Here is a 24,726-nt window from a genome sequence, read left to right as displayed (position 1 = left end):
TCGTTATAAAATATCTGAACTCATAAAGACTACCCTACCTACTGAAGATTTATTACAAAGCCTGGGAACAGTAAGATGTATGGCAGAGCGACATTAATGCTGAGAGGCGGTGGCTGCAAGTGGGAGGGCGGCCACCGCCAGGCGAGGGGATATATAGCTGAAGCCTGAACCAGGAGTGGGTGCGGAAAAACGAGAGAAGTATAGACTCATTAGCAGGAAACCCGGAGAAGAGATTTTACAGTGGAAGAGCTTTGAGTGATCTGAGTTCTGGGCACGGAGGGACAGAGAGCCTCTGTGGAGAGCTTCTCTGGATCGGGCAACCAGGTTGCTCTGTCTGGTCGGGTGGTATTGGCCATCTCGAAATTGAATCAAATCAGTCAGCAGTTCAGGATTTCCAGTTCAGCAGCGGAATCGGAAGTCAGCCAGCAGCTCAGGTAGGTACAGATTACAGTTTTATGTATTACTGTTTTCAAATTTCATATGAGTGTTTATCTGGTAACTGTAAATACGAATTTCTTAGACCACTACACATGGTATCAGAGCCCTGTTCAAACCTTCGGACCTCCCAACCCTACGCTCCTGTACGCTGTGATTTAATTCTGCCCAGGACCTGCTGATTCCGCCTTCTAGTCGCTCAAGAATCCCCTTCTAATTCGTCCTGTCACCTCTCGTCCAAGAAATGTTCAGGCCTTACCGCTGGCCACCTTACCCAAGGGCCACCGCATTCTGGATTTCATTTTCTTCAGAACCTCTGGCCTGAGCATGTGCGTTTGCGGAGTTACGGCTTATGATTGAATGGCATCGTGTAATTTTCTGTTGAGCTGTTGCCTAAATTTTTTTATCAAATAAGAAATTTACGGTTACGTTCTGTGGTTGAACTCTATGTAATCACGAAATTTAATTATGAGTGAATATATGAATGAATTTCTTAGGCCTTGTCAATCTATATTTCTAATAGTCTCCGCACTGGTGATAATATCTCGGTTGTCGTAATATCCAGAAAATTTACGGGAAAATAATCAATTTAGTTAATATAATTGAATGTGCAATTGGAGTCTCAATATATATATATAAATATATATTTTTTTTGTTGTGCTGTCTGTTGTAAGAATCACAATGATCGTTCCTACTCGTCAGAGTCGAAAAATGGAGTGAGGTAACCCTCTTCTAGTGTGCATCCATGAAATTACTCAATTAATATGCCGGGGAGTCAATTGATGTTTTAATTTCTTCTCGGCTCTGCCTTGATCGCGTATGAGTGAGGTTAGCGTTTATAGCTATTACTCATAGTTTGTCCTTCACAGAAGGTAGGCTTCGAACCTGGGTGGATACTTTATTGTTTATGTCATTTATACGAAAACTAATTCAATTAAAAGAGAGACTATGCCATTTCCAAATAGAAACTAATTCAATTAATAATAATAAAAGTAAAATATTTAGCTCTCTATATATATTTGGTGTCGTGACAGAAATTAGAATGATTTTTCAAGTTCGATTCTATTAGTGAATTAATACGACAGTGTTTGGTTCATGGATCAATGCACAAAAGACAGAGTTAAAACACCAATAATTTTATTTATTTTTTTTAATTTCTGGTGGCCCATTTACTTTTCAGAGGCCTTTTCTGATCCATGAGATGCCATACCGTTACCCGTTAATGAATGTAATGGTAATCATAGTTGAAATTTTTATATACCGTGAGATTACAAAGTAACATTTTGTTTTTAGGGTTGTTAATGAAATTAGTTATAATATATAACTTATGATATATAACATAAGCAATAGATTAATCTACATAGAAAATGAAACTGGAAATGTTTAAATTAGAGTGGGTGGATTGCACGCGTTATGTTGAGGATTCTCTCATCCCACCGACTTTCTGAACCGCAACTTCATGATATATAAATTATGAGAGACAGAGAACCGCAAGGATTTCTTATTGTTCGGGCTGTTGGAAAACAAATACACCGTTAGCCCGTTATCCAAATTATGTTTCAACTTCATATTGGAGCACCACGATAAAACTGTGAAGATTAATGGACACGTCTTGCATATACCCCATGGGCTCCTTCCCTGTGACTGACGCTTGGTCTTGGTCAAAGCGCTGGACCTGTGTCGAAAAGGCGCAGTCTGGTGGAGACGTGAAGGCTACGGCTCCTGTGGGATTTGAATTACGTGCCGGTTTGGAGGTATGGTGGCCACATGGTACACGGGCTTGGCACGCCCCTTGTATCTTACGGGTTTGCTGTGGATATAATGTAACACGTGGATGTAGGGACAGGTACCAAGAAGAGCGGTTGAAAACTTTGCTTTTCTACTATGAAGCCATGAAATTGTTTAAGAACAGATTCCTTAAAACATTACCATGTCAGCATGTTTTATTTTGTTTTATACACCCGGTATTGATATAAAACCTCGCTGACAAAGCCTTTTGCTATTGGGACCCTAGGATACATCATAAAAGCTCTATGCTAAATTTTTTTAAATAATAAGGTACTTTTATGAAAAGCATAGAATTCGTTTTCCTAACAACAACAATATTCACGTTGGGATGAGACTGACCATGCATGCTTACATGGAAATTTAATGTAGATTATAGGCAGTAAGTAAAATATAATACTAAATTAAATATATACTTTGTACGTAGGGTAAAAGTAAGAGTAATTTTCAAGGTCGAACTTTAATCCAACAGTCAAACTTGATATATGAAATGTCAGTCTACATAGTATGAGATTTTCCAAATTCTGTCTGTGGAAAATGTGCATTATTCATAATTATATAACAAAATTTTATTAAATATTTCTGCACAATAGACTATGCAGAGATATCAGTAAATTCTAGATCAGAATAAGAAGGCGAAAATTCTGCGTCTGTCATAAATGAGACATGGGCCTTATGGAACACATCATTTTTTTTCCTAGGTTTTAGGCTAGTAAGGAAAGGAACCAACCCTTCTTTTATGGATTAAATCCTCATCCCAGTAATATATTAGGGACATAAATATTCATGACCCCCTTAAAAGTAATAGTCAGGTTAGGTATGACGGGTATGTTACCGATGTACCTTGTGATTGAGACATCTAACATTTTCATTTTGTGGGTGTTGTTAGGTTAATAAGCCTTGGGATGTCGTACCTTAGGGGCTAATAACCATACACTCTGCATTATTCATTTTTAGAAAATCCTGCATTAGGACAAGGAGGTCGCGTGACCACCCTCCTTGACCTCGGTACCAGTAAGATCCGCCTAGCGGGTAAAAATAGCAAAACTATACCCGTTTTAAATGTGAAGTTGCAAAGAAATTGGTGTGTTAAAATTCGGTTATCCGCCTCATTTTTCTTATATAGATACATTTTATTTGTGTTCAGGGACCATTGCGATGGTAAAGACGTATGAGCGACGACGACGTGATCAGGCAGCATCATCACCATTAATGCCGCCACCGTCGCCATCGCCATCCCCCTCACCCTCGTCACCACCAAGGCAACCGTCAACATCAAACGCTCCAACGCCAGAGTTGACTGTGATAATGAACTCTTTGGAGGCCTTGTTGGAGACATTAAAGGAATCAACTAAGGCTAAAAACAAAGAGGAATTTCAGCATGTAGCCACCAGTTCAGCGGAACCACATAATTTGGAGCCCAGAGGATCGAGAGAAGACATCTCTAGGGAGCTTCAGAAAATTAGACTCCCAGAATTTTCGGGAGGTCGAGCTGGTGAACGCGCTGAGGCATGGTTGGAGGGGATGAACCGATGCTTTAGGTTAAGAGAATATTCGCCTTCAGCAAAAACGAAAATTGCCGTGTTTCAACTAAAGGAAAGTGCCCTGATTTGGTGGGGAAACCTGGAAAAGCAGCTACACCTTACATCAGACAACGTTCCTTGGGATCTGTTTGAGGAAAGGTTCCGCGCGAAGTATTTACCTCCATATTTTCAACAGCAGCAAGCCAGAGCCTTTCATACACTAATTCAGGGAAGTAAAACGGTGGAAGAGTACGAAATAAGGTTTATGGAGCTGGTAAAATACATTCCCTACTTAGACTCTGATGAACGTCAAGCTGAACGCTTCATATTTGGGTTAAACCCTCGCATCAGAGCCTTGGTAAGTATGTGGAAACCATCATCTGTAGCCGAGGCAGTCGAATGTAGCCGTTATGCAGAAGAGCACCTTGGAATCAAAAAGGATATGGGGCCAGCAGGGCCTTTTCAATCTGGGTTTCCAGGGAAGGCTCCCCGGAACGTTTTCAGAGGAGGTAGCTCGAGGCCACCTTACGGTAACAGGTTTACCCCAAGTATGGGGACAAGAGTTCCCATGGCCGTAAACACTATAGCTGCGGAATCGTCCAACACCAGACCGTGGGCATCGCGAGGGACTACCGGTAGAGGAAGGGGTGCGAGAGGAACCAACATGGGAGGACGCGGCTCGTTCTCTAGAAATTCACACCTCGATTCAAGAGGATCAGCGCAGCTCAATTGTTGGGGATGTGGGGGGCCGCATTTCCAGCGTAACTGCCCAGAAGCGTCATCAGACATATTGCAAAGCACTGGGAGGGAGCCGATATCAGCCAAGCGAAGTAATCATAGAATTCATGCAGTAGTCAACCACGACCAAGCAGCCCATCAATCCACTGTAGTGGAATCTTCAGGTATTATCAATGGTGTAAAACTCAAAATCTTATTTGATACTGGTGCCACAGATAGTTTCATTTCGTCATATGCATTAAACAAATGTGGGCTGGCAGCTCGTAGACAAAATGATTTCCACCAAGTGGAAATGGCCTCAGGAGAACTCCAAACCGTGGGCTTGAGTGTGGATCAATGCAAAATTGACCTAGGGGTCTGTTCGACTAAACTAAAAGTCTATGTCACAGCCCTAGGGACGTATGACCTTATCATAGGTATGGATTGGCTGGAAGCTCACCAAGCGTGGGTAGATTGTTATGGGAAAAGGATTTTGGGCTTAAATGATGAGGGAGAAGTAATCCAAATTCAAGGAATTAAGAGAGAAATTTCTTTGCGCTACATTTCGGCAATGCAAGTGAAGCGTTGTTTAAGAAAGGGTTGTCAGGCTTATGCAATTCACGAAGTAAGCCAGGAAAAGGGACCGTCCTTAGAACAATATCCGGTGTTAGCCGAGTTCCCGGATGTATTTCCAAAGGAACTACCTGGGTTACCCCCGGTAAGAGAATTGGATCTCACTATTGAGTTAAAGTCCGGTACCCAGCCGATTTCTAAAGCGCCTTATAGAATGACAGCCCCAGAACTTCAGGAATTGCAAATCCAGTTGAAGGAACTACTCGATATAGGGCTTATTCGGCCCAGTACCTCACCTTGGGGCGCTCCTGTAATTTTTGTGAAGAAGAAAGATGGATCCTTAAGATTATGCATAGACTATCGGGACTTGAATCGAGCTACAGTAAAGAATCAATACCCTATGCCGCGAATCGATGATCTTTTCGATCAAATGAAAGGAGCTTCTGTCTTTTCAAAAATTGATCTTCGATCAGGGTATCATCAGCTAAGGATTTCTGAAAATGATATCTCTAAGACAGCATTCCGGACACGTTTTGGGCACTATGAATTTACTGTGGTACCATTTGGGTTAACAAATGCGCCAGCCGTATTCATGAATCTTATGAACAGTGTTTTCTGTCAGTATCTTGATAAATTTGTACAAGTCTTTTTAGATGATATTCTCATCTATTCCAAGAATGAAGAAGAGCATAAGGAGCATTTGCGGTTAGTATTGTCCTGCCTTAGAGAACGTCAGTTATATGGAAAACTGTCCAAGTGTTCCTTCTTCCGGAAAAGATTCATTATTTGGGTCACATCATATCAGGTGAAGGGATTTCAGTAGATCCGGAGAAGGTAAAAGCGATCATGGACTGGCCAATATCGAAAAATGCACATGAGATACGAAGCTTTATGGGCTTAGCGGGCTATTACCGGAGATTTGTGGAAGGATTCTCCAAAATCGCGAAGCCAATCACAACCCTCCAGCGTAAAGGTGTTAAGTATGAGTGGACCGAGGAATGTAATACTGCATTCTCTGAACTCAAAAGACTACTCACTAGTGCACCAATCCTAAGAGTCCCGGATATGGGCAAAGACTTTACGGTATGTACGGATGCATCCAAGCAAGGGCTGGGTGCAGTGTTAATGCAGGACAGGGGAGTGATAGCTTATGCTTCCAGAAAACTAAAACCTCATGAAGAACTTTATGCTACTCACGATTTAGAATTGGCCGCTGTAATGCTAGCTTTAAAGATCTGGAGACACTATTTGGTGGGACGAAAGTTCACACTTAAAAGCGACCATCAAAGTCTACAATATTTGTTCACCCAAAGAGACTTAAATGCCAGGCAAAGGCAATGGAGTGAATTCCTAAGTGAATATGACTTCGGAATATCATATATTAAGGGAAAGGAAAATGTGGTAGCCGATGCCTTAAGCAGGAGACCCCGGATATTTTCTCTCATACCCATTAAAGTGGACTTAAGACAACGAGTGCTGGATCGTCTTATAAAAGACAGCTGGTATTTAAAAGTGAGGGCAAGTCTTGAGGGGATTAAGGCAAAAGAATCTAAGTTCGAGGGTTATGAATTAGAAAGCGATGGGATCTTGCGATTCCATGGAAGGATGTACATTCCTGATGATAAAGATCTTCGAGATACCATCCTCAGGGAAGCTCACAAAGCCGTATATTGTGCTCATCCTGGAGTAGGGAAAATGTATGCGGATACCAAGAAACTCTTCTTTCGGGCAGGCATGAAGCGGGATATCGCTCAATTTGTTGCAAAATGTATGGAATGTCAGCAAGTAAAGGCAGATCATTGTCACCCAGCGGGTCTCTTACAACCCCACGACATACCTATGTCCAAATGGGAGACCATCTCTATGGATTTTATCACTGGACTACCTCTTACTTCCCAGAGACACAATGCCATTCTGGTAGTGGTGGATAAATTAACAAAAAGCGCCCATTTTATTCCGGTAAGGGATACTTATGATGTTGCTGACGTAGCTCGAGTATTCATAAACGAAATTATCAGATTTCATGGAGTACCTAAGAAGATTATATCCGATAGAGATTCGCGATTCACTTCCAGATTCTGGACGTGCATGCAGACAGCCTTAGGTACTCAGCTAAATTTAAGCACGGCTTACCATCCTGAAACTGATGGGCAGACTGAAAGAGTAAATGAAGTACTTGAAGACATGTTGCGGATGTATGTAATGGATCAGCAATCCCACTGGGAAAAGTATTTACCCTTGGTTGAATTCGCATACAACAACAGTTACCACAGTTCAATTGGGATGCCTCCATTTGAAGCTTTATATGGCAGACCGTGCAGAACACCGTTAAGTTGGGACAGGATAGAAGATCGAGTGATAATAGGACCAGAATTAATCCATGAAATGGAAGCGCAGGTCAGACAGATTAGACAGCGGTTAAAGGAAGCACAGGATAGACAAAAGAGTTATGCTGATGCTCACCGATCTGATAGGAAGTATGAAGTAGGGGACCAGGTCTTCGTCCGCATCAAGCCAAATAAAAGTACTATTCGATTCGGAAAAGGGACAAAGCTGTCACCCCGATTTATAGGACCGTTTAAAGTCGTGGAAAGAGTTGGACCTGTGGCCTATCGTCTTGCCCTGCCACCTCACCTGCATAGAATTCATAATGTATTTCATGTTTCTGTATTAAGGCATTATGTAGCTGATCTATCTCATAACATCCAGTGGAAAGAATTGCAGGTATCGGACGAGGGAGTCATAACGGTCGAACCGTTACGTATACTGGAACGTAGAGTTCGACAGCTGAGGAACCGCCTGGTGGACCAAGTTAAGGTCCAGTGGGACAAGTATAGTCCCGGATCAGCGACTTGGGAGAATACAGAGGACATATGTCAGAGATACCCTAGTTTATGTCCATTTTGAAGAACTTTACACTATGTTTAGTATATATATTTACTTCACCTCTGTCAGAAAACCAAAAACATTTGAATGATTAGTGATAAACATGAAACTTTGCGGCATAATATATGTTTAAATTCCTGCTGGTACATGGATACCAAAATAATATATGTTTAAAATTCCTGCTGGTACGTGGATACCAAAATAATATGTGTTTAATTCCTGCTGGTACATGGACACCAAAGCAATATATGTGATTATATTACTAAATTATAAATGTTGAAGTAAAGTTAAGACCGTCAAATGATTTTACTTCTGGTAGGAATTGAAACAATATAAATCTGTTTTATTTTATGCATGTCAAGAAATGAACAACTGAAATAAAAGATAGGAAGTGAATACATCCTATAGAAAAGTCAGAATACATGCATAGAAAATAACAAAATTCTGTTATGCTATAGTATCATATGTAGATAATACATAAGTTATTTCGAATATGCTGATGCACATTTCACAAATGCTGGGTAAGTGTAAGATTGCAGATAAACTTGCAGATAAACTATGATTGCAGATAATTGATCCAATTTTCGAGATGACCACGTGATGACAGAACTCAGATCAGTTAAAGCTCAAAGTGATTCTATGATAGGGTAGTAGCCCTGATACTACTGGAGGGGTGGAGGTGTTACCCACCGTTTATCCTCCGGAACCTGGAGTCATGGGAGGACTGTGCGAGTCACGCTCCCCTAGACGTGTGATGATGACTGCCGGATGCCTACTGGGAATCAGGTCGGTATAGCCGACGCTGTTACCTTTGTGTTATGAATGGTTAGGTCAATAAATTGACGCCATGGCATACTCTAGTAGAGGACGGATAGGATGGGAGCAGAAGAGATTAGGGAGGAAAGGATGAGTTTGAATAGCTTGGGGACCTGGATAGATAAGGGCATATCCATTAAAACCTTGAACCTAAAGCTCTAACTTCGGGACAAAGTTTTCAGAAGGGGGAATGTATGTAACAACCCATCTAATTGACCCATTAATAAAATGTTAAACTTTATAATATATGAATATATCTATATATATATACATTAAATTTTATGATATATAGTTAGACTTTACAAATATAATTTTTAAAAAAATATATATATCATTAAATGTTTATAACATATTTTGAAATGTTATAAGTATATATATCATTAAATATTTATATCATATACTTGATAAAATGTTATAAGTAAAAAAAAAATCATTTAATGTTTATAAACTTTATATTAAAGGAAATGTTATAAGAAATATCATTTAAAGTTATACCATATATTAAAGAAATGTCATAAATATATACATAAGTTAAAGTTATGAACTTATGCAATAAAGTGTCATCATGGATATCAATCAAACTATATAAATATCACATATAATGGATCGTTATAAAATATCTGAACTCATAAAGACTACCCTACCTACTGAAGATTTATTACAAAGCCTGGGAACAGTAAGATGTATGGCAGAGCGACATTAATGCTGAGAGGCGGTGGCTGCAAGTGGGAGGGCGGCCACCGCCAGGCGAGGGGATATATAGCTGAAGCCTGAACCAGGAGTGGGCGCGGAAAAACGAGAGAAGTATAGACTCATTAGCAGGAAACCCGGAGAAGAGATTTTACAGTGGAAGAGCTTTGAGTGATCTGAGTTCTGGGCACGGAGGGACAGAGAGCCTCTGTGGAGAGCTTCTCTGGATCGGGCAACCAGGTTGCTCTGTCTGGTCGGGTGGTATTGGCCATCTCGAAATTGAATCAAATCAGTCAGCAGTTCAGGATTTCCAGTTCAGCAGCGGAATCGGAAGTCAGCAAGCAGCTCAGGTAGGTACAAATTACAGTGTTATGTATTACTGTTTTCAAATTTCATATGAGTGTTTATCTGGTAACTGTAAATACGAATTTCTTAGACCACTACATTTATTGCATTCTTAATTCTCATGGCACCAAGAATTTAAAATTTTTAGATTTTTTAAATGTTTTTAGATTTTTTTAATTTTTAGGATTTTTTAGAATTTTTATGATTTTCTGAATGGATTTTTTTTTTTAAATGAAAACAAAACTAAAAAAAATTAAAATCATAAATCAAAAATAAAAAGTGAAAAAAAAATCAAATAAAAAAATAAAAACGTCAAGATAAAAGGTGGAATAATAATTAAAAAAAGGAAAGAAATGAATCTAAGTAAAGCTAAAAAAAAAGAAATCGAATTATATAAACATAAGAAAAAAAACTAACCGAAAACCTTAATGAAACATAAAAATAAAAATAAAATCAAACCCAAATCGTGAAAAGTTAAAGCCTAAACTAAAATTAAAAAAAATCGAAATGTTAAACTAGCTCATACAAAAAAATATCGAATGTTCCTTGCTGTGCGTGTGTGTAGGTGTGGAGCTCGATGGGAGGGCGTGTTATTGGGAAATCTAGTGTCCACTCGAATCTGCTAGTCCCACTAAGACTGGTAGCTATCTTAGAAACAAACAAACTAAAACTAATTTCGTTTTCCTTTATGAGAAGTAGATGAGAGTGGAATGAAGGACACCAACCTCAGTCTTGCGCTTGGTTCCTTGCTCGGTTCCTCTCCCTTCTGACAGATCCTTGCTGCTTCTCCTTTGTCTACCCAGCTTCAAAGAGCACTTGTGGAATCAAAGCAGCATAATACTATCGAAGAACAGAGATCTACAATCATAAACAATATAGGACCAAATGTATATTGAGCACACAAATGCATATATCATCAAACATACAAGAATGTGGAGGAAAACTTGAATAGATTTATTAATAATCAAGAATAGCAAAGAGGATTACAACCAATTGTTTTGACCCAGCGTCACCCTCCAGCATGAAAGCCCTTCTTTCACCTCATGAAAAGCTTAGATCACCCAACACTATGATATTCCAACAAGAAACCAACAACACTTCCTTACAAGATACAAAATTCCAGCCTCTGGATCTCTGGGATGAGGGATCCATATATAGATGATTGCAGGGGGTGAGTCAGCTTCTAGGATTTTGATTAGTGTCCTCTCTCTGATAATTCTTGATTCCACTTGGAGATTGATGATCTCTTACTCATCCCTAGGCGAATTTAGAGAGGCAAGTGTCACAGGAGAAGTTTCTGGAAGATTCCATGATCATCCACCTCGCAAAATGCCTCTGCCATTTGTCCACTCTCGCCCATCGCACCCCATAGAAGGGCTTTTCAGTATGCATCGCACCTCCCATGTGCATTAGGTGGGATGCATCGCACTTTGACCATGGAGCAGGTGAGATGGTCCAGTTTTGACCAGTTATGAGCAGTTTTTTATGGGGAACTTCTGGGAGATGATGTAATCAGCTGACCTTGTTCTTTTAGGGTATGGAACAACACTTTTAGGGACTTAGGAGCCCTTGGTTTATGGACATGTCTGATTGGGATTGCAGTGCCCAAAAATGTCTATAACAGTTGCCCCCTAAAGCATGAGGTTGTTAATCTTTTGATGTCGGGTGAAATGCTTTATCCCGAGGATCTGAAGTTTTTTCGAGCTAGAAGGCGACCTGTAATAAGATACAATACAATACATTATCTTCACAATATTTTTCATGATCTAGCTGAGGCGGGCATTCCCATGCTCAGCTTTATAAATTCGTTTTCATGTACATAAGACAGACAACCGTCTGTGCAGGAGACTGATGATTCTAATAGAGTCATCATCCTTTGATTTGGATGATTATCTGTGCACCAGCAATGTACATTTGATGTCTTTATTTTCCTGAATATATCACAGCCCGGATGGATGAAACTAGATCCGGGGTCTTCAAACTTGTTCAATCTTCACTCGGAGTACAAGTCGATCCATGTGAAAGATGTTCTGGAGTTGAACATGGAAAGACATCGCCTGATTACCAACCAATGATGTAAGCTGTTAACAGGCGTGAGAGGAATGACCGATAATGATGATGACCCTCAAGGTTCTACAGTACAATTCGCGTGGTGTGAATAAGGGACTTGGCGTCGAACACCACGCAAAATCTTTCGGTCGAAGGCCATTGATGTAAACCTATCGCCGGAAGTGAGAAACTTGCCATTGAGGCATGCAAGCTTCAAAGTACTGAAGGGGTTGTTCCTAAGTCGACTTCTTGGATAATGAGCTGATGTCGACAAGGAGCTATTCGCTGTAGGAGGGCCTTAATGAATCCCACATCTACGACACGGAATGGAGTAAATGATTTTGGAGGTGAAAACGATCTGATGATACAGGGTTCAGGGTGGCGGTCATGAAAGAATGGAGCGTGAATGTATTGCAGCGGATGAGACACAGGTGAATTCTCTGAGCGACTTCTCTTGAACATACCGGTGACACTGACATGATGGATTGGTAGCGTTAACCCCAAATGTGGATGGTGTGATGGACCAATGGTGATATGACCAGTGAATGGAACAACCCAACCCGACTCGGATGCGGAGTAAAAGTGTCATGTTCAACAACGACTTGCTACCAATAAAGTTTCTTCAAGTTTTCTTCCCAATTTTTCCCCAGTCATTGCTGACCAGTACCTCTTTATTTTTGTCAAGCTTGAGGAGGATAACGTATGCTTGTTCTATAATTTGCCCTTCGGGCAAATCCGTTGCTATATTTTAACGAGCCTAGCGACAGTGAAACTCGTTCTTGTCTGTATGGACAAGTTTGTCGCTATTCGGTTTTAACGAGTTTAACCAAAGATAACTCGGTCCTTTTCAATTTTAGAGAATCTAAAAGGGACGTAAAGGCAACTCCAATAATCCTTTTTCGTCATATAATCCCTTAAGTCCGAAAAAGTATAAAATAATACAAAAGGAATGAATTTTCGGTAATTTTAACGAGCTGAACAAGACAAGCGCTCGATCTTTTTGTGTAATAATCCCTCAGGTCCAAAAAGATTAAAATCTAGAGGAAGGATAGCACTTCCGGTAATTGGAGAGGCCAATTGCTCGGCAATCTTTTCATATTTTACGAGTCAGTTGAAAAGAGCTTAAAGGAGACTCGTTTTTTAAGGAACGAGTGATAATTTCGGGTAGCAGCTGATTCCAGGTAAGGTTTGGAATTTTCCAGTCACGGCAGTGTCACAAGGATGGCTAACAGGATCACTCTTCGCAGTTGTTCCTCAAAAGGGGTAAACAATCAAATGGAGGTGAATGATCGGCTAAAACAGAGTGGAGGTGATGAAGAGAACACGACCAAGGCTCAAAAGCTGATGATAATGCATTCACAATGGTTATTTACCGGAAATTGGTTCATTTTTTAATGAGCTTAAACTCTGGGGGAACGTTTGCTCATTGCTTATGTTTAATTTTTAACGAGCTTGAACTCCACATAAAAACTGCTCGTGCCAGTCGTATAATAAGGATGTCTCATCTAAGATGCCATTTTTTATGGAGCTTGCACCTTACAAAGCTTTGCCCCGGATCCTTTCTTTATGCAAGTTAGGAACGACCAATCCTACGAGTTTAAAGGGTTGAGAAACTACAAACTAAGAAAATAAATGGTCGCTTTTCGCTTGTATGCCAAAAGGTTTGCATGCCCCTCAGGTATAGCGAAAAATTCCCAGGTTACCATATGAAAGCTCTCCATCCGCGTTGCAGACAGAATGCTTCCTTGGCGATGTCTACCGAAATAGACAAAGGTGAGTGGCGCAGTTGCCTCCACTCACATAACTTTGACGAGGGAATCTTATTCCAGTCTAATCCCATTTTCCTAAACGGACGGGTGTGTCAGAATAGTCATATATCCTTCGCAGAAACCTATCCTATACCCAAGGTTTTCCTGCTGAAACAGACCAGGGTGCATGCCCCCTGGATTTCAGTCATGTCCTCCTGAATCACTCGCGCTCATTAGGGGGACGAACTGGAGATTGATGAGACTTTCCTTGTGTGAAAAGACCATCTAGGGATGGTATTTGACTATTTGCTATGTGTGAGCCAGGGAACGAAAGCTGGTCTACGAGCTTGACCACTCGTCCTTCATGCGGAAAACACATTACTCTAAAGAGTGAGGAGACAATGGCTCCCATGCAATAAATATAGTCACGCCCAAGGAGTAGATTATAATCCAGAGGTCCTTGGACTACCATTACGTTCATGTGAACGGTTTTCCTTCTCAAGGTTATCGGCACATTGGGAAGGATCCCTAATGGTCGACTGGTTCCTTTGTCGAAGCCTGTCAGATTTCTCATCTTAGGCAAAAGCAATGGCGAGCCAAGCGCTTCCCAAGCAATTGAGGAAAGGATACTCACAGAAGCCCCTTCATCTATGATGGTACCGACCATGATCATTTTGTAAGCTTGTACAATGATTCGGAATGGTACATTGGCCGGTACCCGGGGTCTGCCTAGTAGATTCCAATCGAAAGAAATGACTAGGTTGCTTGGAGGTGGGACCGAATAGACAGCCGGATATGACTTTGACGAACTTCCTTCCTGCGGTAAAGGAACGGGTAGACTGCCCTCATGTTCATCGGAGTCTGTGTTTACGAAAAGAATTTGGATGGTGTCGTTCTCATTCTCTTCAGTGATTGTGTCATCTGAAGATGGACCTTCCGAAGACAAGACCGGGTTGACTGCCGCCTCAACCTTTTGACTTTCGTCTGGTATGGGTTCGGCGGGTTTATCTTCAATGACAGATGCTTCGACCGAACACAATGGCGTGTCAGTCGGATTTTCAACCAGTGATGGACTTGGCAAGAGTTTCTTATATCCAGGAGGAAGCCGTAACGGTGAAACCGGATGGTCATCCAAAACTCTTTTAGCTTCGTCCAGGAAGGGACAATGGTGGAGGGCATGATTGCCTTCACACAGTCTACAAGGAAATTTACATTTTCCTTTTTGTCCAGGTGCTTCGCTTTCACTAGTTGATGGTGTACTTTCAACATGGTCCTCAGAGGTTGATGACACCGGGTTGTGCAAACGAGGAGACCAGTCCCTTAAGATCCGAGGGATGCAGGGACAATCTCGGTGGTAGTGGTCTCCTTTGCAAATGACACATGGCGATTTAGGCCTGGACGGTGCAGTGTGTGGATTTTCGCTAGATGATGCATGGTTGCCCCCTTTCGCCTTTGGCTCCTTCTTCTTCTTCTCCTTCTTCTTCTTAGTTACTTGGTTTTGGGCCTTACCGGCTTTATCAAGCGAAGAGGAAGGAGGAGAGGGAGAACCGAATGAAGTAGAAGGTTGGGGGGTAACTTTAGTATCATCTAGTTGCTGACTCGATTGTTCAGGAATCGCGGTATTCTAAACGACGGAGGTCGAGAAGAGCCATACGGGCAAGCCAATCGTCAATCCTGGAAGCGACAATGTGGCCTTGTGAGGTGCACCAACATCTCCCCAAGAGGAGAAAGGACTAGGATTTCCTCCAAGGGAACTCCTTGGTTGGTGGACTCCATTTTTCTCAACCTAAGACCAACGCGGGAATGGTGATATTATCCCGATTAAAATAAATTTTAGACGCTTTGACACAACTTGTTTTTTCAATTTTTAAGAGTCGAGAAAAAACAAAAGATGACTCTAGTCGCCTTCGATTTTTAATGAGCCTGAAGTGACAAGTGCTCAGATAGACCTTTTCCTTTAAGGAGTCTGAAAAGGAACGAAAGAGACTACTCTGGAAATCTAGATAGAGGGATTACCAAACCAATCGCAAAATTGCAGAATACTTTTTACGGTATGGCAGTCAATCTTCCTGAATGCTGTGTTCAGTGCATTGCGATCGATAGGGCGGCAGACACGGCTTCCTATGGATAAAGGATATAGCCTATTGTGGTCTCCCAATATATACTGGACGGTACGTGGGAGCACAAGTCCGTACTGGCACTTATCGTCTCAAAGAGGAGGATTCACCCAACCAACAGTGAAAGCGACAGTTACCAAGTTTTACGACGTCAAAATACGTCTCTAGCCTAGACTTCTAGATGTTGTGCGTTAGGTTCCAAAGCGTTTTTAGGTTCATTAAATTTATTTTACAGTTTATCTTTCTTAAGAAATTTGCCTTTCAGGTTCACCGCGTGATGTAGATGTACAATTCCTAAAATGCAATCTAAGATGATAAACAATCGTTTACTCTTCTTTTGCAATGAAAATCCTAGCTACTAAAGAAAGAGAGACAGTATTCTTTCAACATAGAGCAGAGAGCACACACTAGATGCACTGTCCTAAATCAAACCAACAAGCAGTCTAAATGCAAATTCACATGCATGTATTTGTTTTCAGCTTTCTTAATGTGTGAATAACAAGAAGAATGCTAAGTACAAATCTGAATTATCTTTTCAAAGCGACAATACTAACAAATTTCTCTTCAAAAACGAAAGGAAGATAATGACGACCCTTTACTATTTTGAATTGAAAACTGCTTTCGACACTTGAAAAACTACTAATTCAAATCAAATACAAGAGTAACTGTATAATCGACCATCAAGAACAATAGAATTCTTTTCTTTGATTGAAAGTGACACTTGCGACACTTTCAAATCAAAAGATGACAGTTCGACTATGCTACTACTTTGTAAAAGAGAACTGAAAATAGCGGAAAATACATAAAAACATTCACAATTCTTTGCACAATGGAGGCGGAATGATGGAAAGGAAGGGGGTTTCCACAGTGGTATACTGATCACAGACAGCAAAACTCCAGAATAGAGCTGAAAAGAGTGAAGAAAAACCAAAACCTGGAGGCAAAATTAGCCTTTTCTGATCATCGCACTTGTAACACAGGGAAACAGGGATGCATCCCACCTACTGCACATGGGAAGTGCGATGCATCCAGATTTCCTTGAAGAGAGGGTGCGATGGTACCAGGATGAGACTTTACTTGGCTCTTGGTCACAGTTTGCAGCTCAGTTCAGGGATTTAGGCCGAGCAAATGATGTACAGTAAATAGCAATCACAGGGGTTGATCTAATGAGGTTACTAGAGCCACCACTAGGGCAATTAGAAGGTTTGCAAATCAATTGTTCAGTTTATAAACAAAACCTGGAGATAGACTGAAGTAGCATTGATCTACTTTGCACTTGCATAGCAAATGCAGTTCGAAGGCTAGCTGGCTTGACTTCAGGCTCCGTCTGTAAGTTTATAAAACAAACAAATATAGACAAACAAACAATCTATTCGCTCCCCAGCGGAGTCGCCATTTTGTTATCGGGAAATCTAGTGTCCACTCGGATCTGCTAGTCCCACTAAGACTGGTAGCTATCTTAGAAACAAACAAACTAAAACTACTTTCGTTTTCCTTTATGATAAGTGGATGAGAGTGGAATGAAGGACACCAACCTCAGTCTTGCGCTTGGTTCCTTGCTCGGTTCCTCTCCCTTCTGACAGATCCTTGCCGCTTCTCCTTTGTCTACCCAGCTTCAAAGAGCACCTGTGGAATCAAAGCAGCATAATACTATCGAAGAACAGAGATCTACAATCATAAACAATATAGGACCAGATGTATATTGACCACACAAATGCATATATCATCAAACATACAAGAATGTGGAGGAAAACTTGAATAGCTTTATTAATAATTAAGAATATCAAAGAGGATTACAACCAATTCTTCTAACCCAGCATCACCCTCCAGCATGAAATCCCTTCTTTCACCTCATGAAAAGCTTAGATCACCCAACACTATGATATTCCAACAAGAAACCAACAACACTTCCTTACAAGATACAAAATTCCAGCCTCTGGATCTTTGGGATGAGGGATCCATATTATGCACACACAGACATTTCTATATATGTATATGCATGAATTTATAATACTCCAGCTTCCTTGTTTCTCAAAATTTCTAATTTCTAAAATCTATACCTGTTTTGTATACCATACTGTTTCCTATGTCAGGCAACTTAGCTTAAAAGCCTAGTTCAATACACTTTGATGGAGACATACATAAGTGTAAATATTTTCTATGCATTTTGGTAATATTCCTTTTATTATTTCAGGTATGAAGGGCATATGTGGTTTATTCTAATATCATGGGACCTGTTGGTAGTCTTTAGGAGTTCAACTAGTTACTCCTCTAATATAACCTGTTTCTGGTTTCTTGATCTAAAGAATCTGAGCTTGTGCTTCTGTCTTCTTGTTAGGGCCCTACAAATGTGAAACATCTATCTAATATAATCAACAATCTCCATGGAAAGAAAGAAAAGATGCATGGACTGATCTAAACTGTTTTGAATGTACAGACTTTAGACATTGGATCAGTATGACTTTCTATTTTTTATCTCAGTTAGCATTTCTTGTCCCGTATAATGCAGGTGTGATTACAAAAATTAATTTTAAAGAGTCCATTTCAATTAAAGATTTTCTTGTAGCACTTGACATTGATGGACAGATTTTGCGTTAACCTTTTAGGTACGGTATATAGGTGTTTCTAATGAAACATCTTATGGAGTTATGGAGTTTGTTAACGCTGCAAAACTGGAAGGCTTACCAAAGATCATCAGTATTCAAAACAGTTACAGTTTGCTAGTACGGTGTCATTTTGAAGGTCAGTAATTACAGAGTTGGTTAAATTGTTTTTCATTCTCTTAACCTAAAAAATAGTAAATTGATTATTTAGAATGAGAACTCTTACGTGAAATAATTGCTTGAATTGCCATTCATTATTGATCGATTATTGTTGGTGCCCTAGATTGACATTGAAGACAAGCATATTGATATGAGTTAACGAGCATAGGCATATTGATAAAGTCAATTATTGACTTGATAGACATAGGCATATCAACAAAATCATTTATTGACTTAGCCTTGCCAATATTTACAAGCTTGGGACTCTCATCTGTACTATCATTGACTTCAATATAACCATTGTGAACACTAGAGAGTGTTTCCCTTCAGTTGTACCTCATTTTCTTCACAAGATATGTTCCAGCATATGAGAAGATCTTGTACCTATCTTGACTATGTTAGAGCTATATTGCAGGAAAGTTGGCCCCCCCTGCTTATCAGCTGCGTTTCAGTTTGAATGAAATGCATTTCAGATGTCAGAATGTGTTTTATACAAACTGAAATGCATCTCAGTGTCTGTACAATGCATTTACAAATGAAATGTCTGATTTCTCCTTGATTTAATTGTTGGGACCTATATTTTTGGTTTTATTGCCTAATCAGAGGTCAATTAATGAGACATCTAGAAATCTCTAAGACTGGAAAATTTTCTTTAAAAAGTGTTTCACTCTCAGTATGCAACTTTGCAAGTTTGCACCAATGTAATCAGAACTGGACCAGTCATTGAACCGATAGAACCTCTGGACTGGGAACTGGTCAGAACCGAACGAAAACTAGTAAAAAAACCAGTCAACCAAAAACACATGAAATATTCACATTTTAAAGAAAACAATATATATTCATGTATGTCCATATGAATCCAAACCATTTATATACAAATAAGAAAAAGTTCTCATGTATATAGCATGTAAGGGTGCACATAACCAAAATAGTACTGAGTGCAATACATATCTAAACTGAAAATGCATCAACAAACAAGCTCTAGATGGCCTCTAGTATCCAAAAAGAATCATGCTACAACAAAGGCCTACATATTATCAAAATCATTGCCTATATTGGGATCTTCGCCATCAATATCACCCTCTAAGCATTAAAATAAGATAGAAAAAATGTAGCATGTCAAGTCAAGATTTTGTTTAAGTGATGGGTACTTTTTTAGTAGGCTTATGACAACAGAGTTCGACACCCAATGCCACTAACATCAAGGTACATAGAAGGGTTGGTGCTCTTGATTAAATATTAGTTCCATACTCTCCTACATGACAAAATCCAGTGGAACTGGAGCAACCACCCCCCACCCATCCTGAAATCCTGGAAAATTGTTAAGTCTGCTAGATTTTGAGCGAGATCTAAAATTCTACTTTTTGTTGAAATTTGGGGCAGCTATGGGATGAATTTCCCATGAGAAACCTATCTACCCCAAAAGAAGCCCATGTTGCCCCAAAGATGAATTCAAATTGGACAAAAGAAATATTATTATTATTATTGATGTGTTTGGCACTCCTATTATCATTTGAGGTGACAAATTTACTTGGGCTAATAATCATCAAGGCAATTGTGGTAAATATATTTAAAAGAATTTTTATTAATTTATAGTGGGCTAAATGGTGAAGATATCAAGCTGGCTCTACTAATTGAAGGGTCACATTGGCACTTAAAGAAACCCCTTGACTCCTATATTGATTAATATAAATAAACGGCCTTGGAGCTCATTCATACACACAAGTTCACCAAATCTCTGATCTGAGGTAACCACAAGTATTGAGAGCCTAGCCAAAAAGAAGAAGAGGTCTATGCTTTGTGATTGGTTCATGCCGAGTTAACTAGAAGAGATGGTCAAATGTAGGAGCAACATTCCAGGTAAGCTCGTGCTTTGTATTGTGTTGAATCTCTCTATGATAGCATTGCCTCTGTTTCTGAGCTATAGTAGGAGGGCCGAGCCCTAGTTTGAAGTTGGAATAGGGTCACATAATGCTAGAACAACCCAAACTTAGAAGGCCAAAGATAAACTATTTCTTAGCTAAATTTATATGACAAGTTCTGTGCAGTTTTTTTGGAGTGTTTTTTCTATTAGAAACTGTTAGTTTTTGGTTATAATGGTAGCAATAGACAAATTTTCTAGTCTCAGATAGTGTTAAGAGGTTAAGGAACACAAAATTTCCAATACCCAGAAGTGGTTTCGTGAGATATGGCTCTGAAACACCTTAATTAAATTAATTATCCAATAATTAAATTATTTCCTAAGTTTAACTTAGGAAAGTTGGTTAATTAAAGTTAATTAATTAAGGATGTTCAAGATTTCTCTAGAGACTTCTATTGATGAAGTCTAATTGATCTTAGCCATTGATGGATATTTAATCTTGGCCGTTGAAGTCTCAATGAGAGATTATAAGAGCAACTCAAAGGGATGGAGAGAGACACAGTTGTGAGAGCATCAATCATCTAGGCAGATCAAGCTACCTAGTTCACAGCTTCAGTGAGGGTGCAGTTCGAGCCAAAGGGAGAGCATCAGAGAGAGGGAGTAGCATAAATTCAGAGAGAAGGAGTTTAGAGAATTTCCTAGCAGTTTTTCCAGTGCCGGAGAGGCAGGAAATGGGAGGGCGACTTCTTCTGCAGAGACAGTTGTCCAAGTAGTGTGAGTTAGCCAGTCCAACAGAGCAAGTTGCCAGAAAGGGTTCGTTTTAGTTACTGGAGGTCAGATCCGAGTCCGGAAGGCAGAAAAATATTTTTCTAGCAGAAGAGGGAGGCTAGACACCTAGTTCAAGGCAGATTTGGGGTTGTGCATATTGCCCAGAGCTATTAGTGTGAATTCTAGTAAAGTGCCAGTAGTGCGAATTCTAGTAAACTGCGAGTTTGCTAGTGTGGGGTTCGAGCAAGCCAGAGGAGGCTAGATTGATTGCAGAGGGAGAAAATATTCTCCATATTATTTTTCTAGTATATATGCCCAACGATTGCCAATTAGGCATCCAGATGATTGTACTCTCAAAATTTGCTACATAATAATAAAATAAACCCAAATCTGCTGCACTAGTTTTCCCTTCAGGGTCTTTCCGGGGACTTTTTAGTCCAAAATATTTGTGTCAATTTTTATGTGTGTGCATCTATTTCTCAGTTCTCGAGTTTTACTTCTGCAGTGTATTTTTTATTGGGAAGAATTGCGGTGTGATTTATTCGTTATTTGTCGTAAACAAAAAATGTGAATCAATTAGAAGAATAAACTCCATTTGCTGCAATTTAAGGAAATTTCTCATGGTTTCAGAGCATTGTTGATCAAATCAGAGGCTTAGAGGCGAAATATCAATAGATAATGCAGTTCCAAAGGGAGATCTGAAGCAAAGAGTTCAGATTTGCGCAGGCCAGGCCACGGGTGCAAATTGTAGAGGCAGAGGGTTCAATTTCCATATCCAGTCAGGACAAAAATTTGAATAGCCTCAAAAGCAGAGTTTGTAGGCAGTTTGGTTGTCGGAAAGAGCTTCCGAAAAGTAGACCAGTTGATTCACAGAGTAGATCTCGGTGCAAAAGATTTGCAACAAGGGTTGCAGTCACAAATCTGTGCAGGGCAGGAAGAGAAAAGCACACAAGGGGATTTCGAGAATTTCTCAGAGGGTTTCCAGTCCTAGCTTCAGGGAGGAGATCTTCGATTTCTAGGGGCAGTAGACCGTAGCGGTTTTTTTAGTCAGTTGGTGCAAGCTTTAGGAGCAGCAGATCGTGTAATGGATTCTGGAGAAGGACTTCTAGAAGGTTGAGCGAGTTGCCTAGTTGAGGTGTAGCAAACAGTGCGAGTGCCAGAGAAGGACTTCCGGAGGAAAGTAGGAGTAGATCTGCGTATTCCTAAGGGAGTACGAGTAGCAGAAGGAAGGCCGAGTAGGGAAGAGAAGGAGATTTCCAGATCTAGTCTCCAGTTTATTTGAGTTCCACAGAGATGGCCATAACAAGTCTCAGGGATCAAGGCAGAGTTGACAAAGCTTTGAACTTTGGCGTCTGGAAGGCTAGAATGCAATTCTTATTGGATGAGAATGGTTTGAAGGAGTTTGTGACAAATTTCATGGCAGAGCGGACAGATCCATAATAGCTGGCTACCTTCAAGAAAGAGATGGCCAAAGCTAAGAGAATGGTCCTGGATGGTGTTCGGGATCATGTTGTTGTACATATTGCATAAAAGAATACGACAAAGGACATGTGGTATGCCTTCAAAAAGCTGTACTAGAATCTGTTAAGGAATCGCAAAATGGTTCTCAAGGAGAAGCTTAGGACTACTAGGATGCGGAAGGGTGAAGGCGTTACTTCTTATCTCACCAGACTTCAAAATGTCCGAGATGAATTCGCAACTGTTGGAGAGAAACCATTTGATGATGAGCTGGTGTGTACAACTCTAAATGGGTTTTCCAAAGAGTGTCGTACTTTCGTCCAAGTTATTTATGGGGGAGATACACTATTAGGTTGGGATTGCTTATGGAGTGACTTCACTCAGGAGGAGCTGAGACTCAACCTCGCAGAAGGTACTACCAGTGGCAATAACAAAGAACCGAAAGTGGAGAAGGAGGAAGAGGAGAACATGGTCCTTTTAATTAAAGGGAAGGCAAAGAAGGGTCCCAGTCAGGGACATAACTCAAGGGGAGGCAAGAAGAAAAAAAGGACCTTCCAAAAGACAAATGTTTTTGATGTGGTGAATTTGGTCACTATGTCACCTAGTGTCTCGAGTGAAAGAAGGACAAGAAGGGGCAGGAGCAGATGGTAGCTTCAACATAGATAGATGAGTTGATCTCCACGTTGGAGGAGTTTGCATTGATAGTAACTCTACCTCCATATGGAAGAGGAGCATGATGCTTCTAGGTTGCAGGATCAGGCAGGATCTATGGGAAGAACGCTATTCTTCACATGGATCAATTCTTTTACTACGGGAGCCCATAGTACAGAGTAGCAAGATCAATGTTAGCAGGATGCAGTCAGATAGACAGTAGTAGAGCTAGTAGCAGTCAGTACTCAAGAGACATTTGTAGAACTAGTTATCGTGACATAAGCAGTGCGAATTTGCTATTTGTAGAGAGAAAGGCGTAGTTCCAGCCAAAGAGGTTTCTAGTTTTTTGGAGGGGGAAAGGAGGTTGAGTTAATTCCGACAAATGAAGCCGAGGGAGGCACAACGAATTGGCCAGTATCAGAGCGCAAGTCACGGTTATAGCCAAACACAGTTAGCCAATCCATGTTGCAGAGGCTACAAATTGTGTACCAATGCCGAGAGGTGATCTGAAGGAAGAGCGAGTAGCTTCAGTAAGAAGCAGGAGGCAAAGTTACTACTAGAAAGGGCTTCTGGAGACAAGATTGAATCTCCTGCAGCAGAACTATGTAGTCTTGTTCGACATGCAGTCAGGAGTGTGAGTTGCAGAGGAGAGGCTTTGCTGGAAGGAGGAGATATTTCCCAGTTCTGTTTCAGAGGAAGATCAAATGAGATTAGACTCACTATTGTAGTAGTTGCAATAGTAGTGCAGGAATAACAACAGAGCAGTAGCAGCAACACTGTGAGGTGGATCAAAGTATGCACAGTGGGTTGCTGGACAGTGAGAGCTAGTTGTATCACAAATGTCAGACACCAGCAGCGTGATCAGTCCAGCTACAGATTGTAGAGGAGAGAGATGATGTGGAGAGAACACCTTCCTCGTTAAGAGAGAGTGTTAGTTTTTGGTTATGATGGTAGCATTAGACATATGTTCTAGTCTCAGATGGTGCTAAGAGGCTATGGAACACAGGATCTCCAATACCTAGAAATGGTTTCGCGAGATATGGCTCTGAAACACCTTAATTAAATTAATTAGATAATAAATAAATTATTTCCTAAGTTTAACTTATGAAAGTTGGTTAATTAAAGTTAATTAATTAAGGATGTTTGAGATTGCTCTAGAGACTTCTATTGATGAAGTCTAATTGATCTTAGCTATTGATGGAGATTTAATTTTGGTTGTTGAAGTCTGAACGAGAGATTATAAGAGCAAATTGAAGGGATGGAGAGAGACACAGTTATGAGAGCATCAATCATCTAGGCAAATCGATCTACCTAGTTCACAACTTCAATGAGGGCATAGTTCGAGCCAGAGGGAGAGCATCGGAGAGAGGGAGCAGCAAAAATTCAGAGAGCAAGATTCTGGAAAATTTCCCAAAAGTTTTTCCAGTGTCGGAGAGGTAGGAAAAGGGAGGTCTGTAAATTTTCTCATGTTCTATGCTTAACGCAGTCACTTTTCCATTTCTTCTTTAATTAGCAATCTATTATCCAATAAATTCAATCTTC

General features: G+C 40.3%; 1 protein-coding gene across 1 annotated transcript in view; it reads left to right on the top strand.

Annotated features, from left to right (window-relative positions):
- LOC149227954 (uncharacterized) overlaps nt 1–24,726 on the top strand; it is a 354,504-nt gene that overhangs the window by 227,622 nt on the left and 102,156 nt on the right. Inside the window, exon 6 of the mRNA XM_089380634.1 lies at nt 18,291–18,426. Coding sequence (XP_089236760.1) covers nt 18,291–18,426 — 136 coding nt within the window. The remainder of the gene's footprint in view (nt 1–18,290; nt 18,427–24,726) is intronic.

Source organism: Pinus tabuliformis, chromosome J (assembly GCF_031772625.1).
Source record: "Pinus tabuliformis cultivar Carrire ecotype Pingquan chromosome J, CPIR1, whole genome shotgun sequence".
NCBI classification, from domain to species: Eukaryota; Viridiplantae; Streptophyta; class Pinopsida; order Pinales; family Pinaceae; genus Pinus; species Pinus tabuliformis.
Note: the sequence above shows the minus strand (reverse complement) of the source record. Positions and strands in the feature narration are given on the sequence as shown.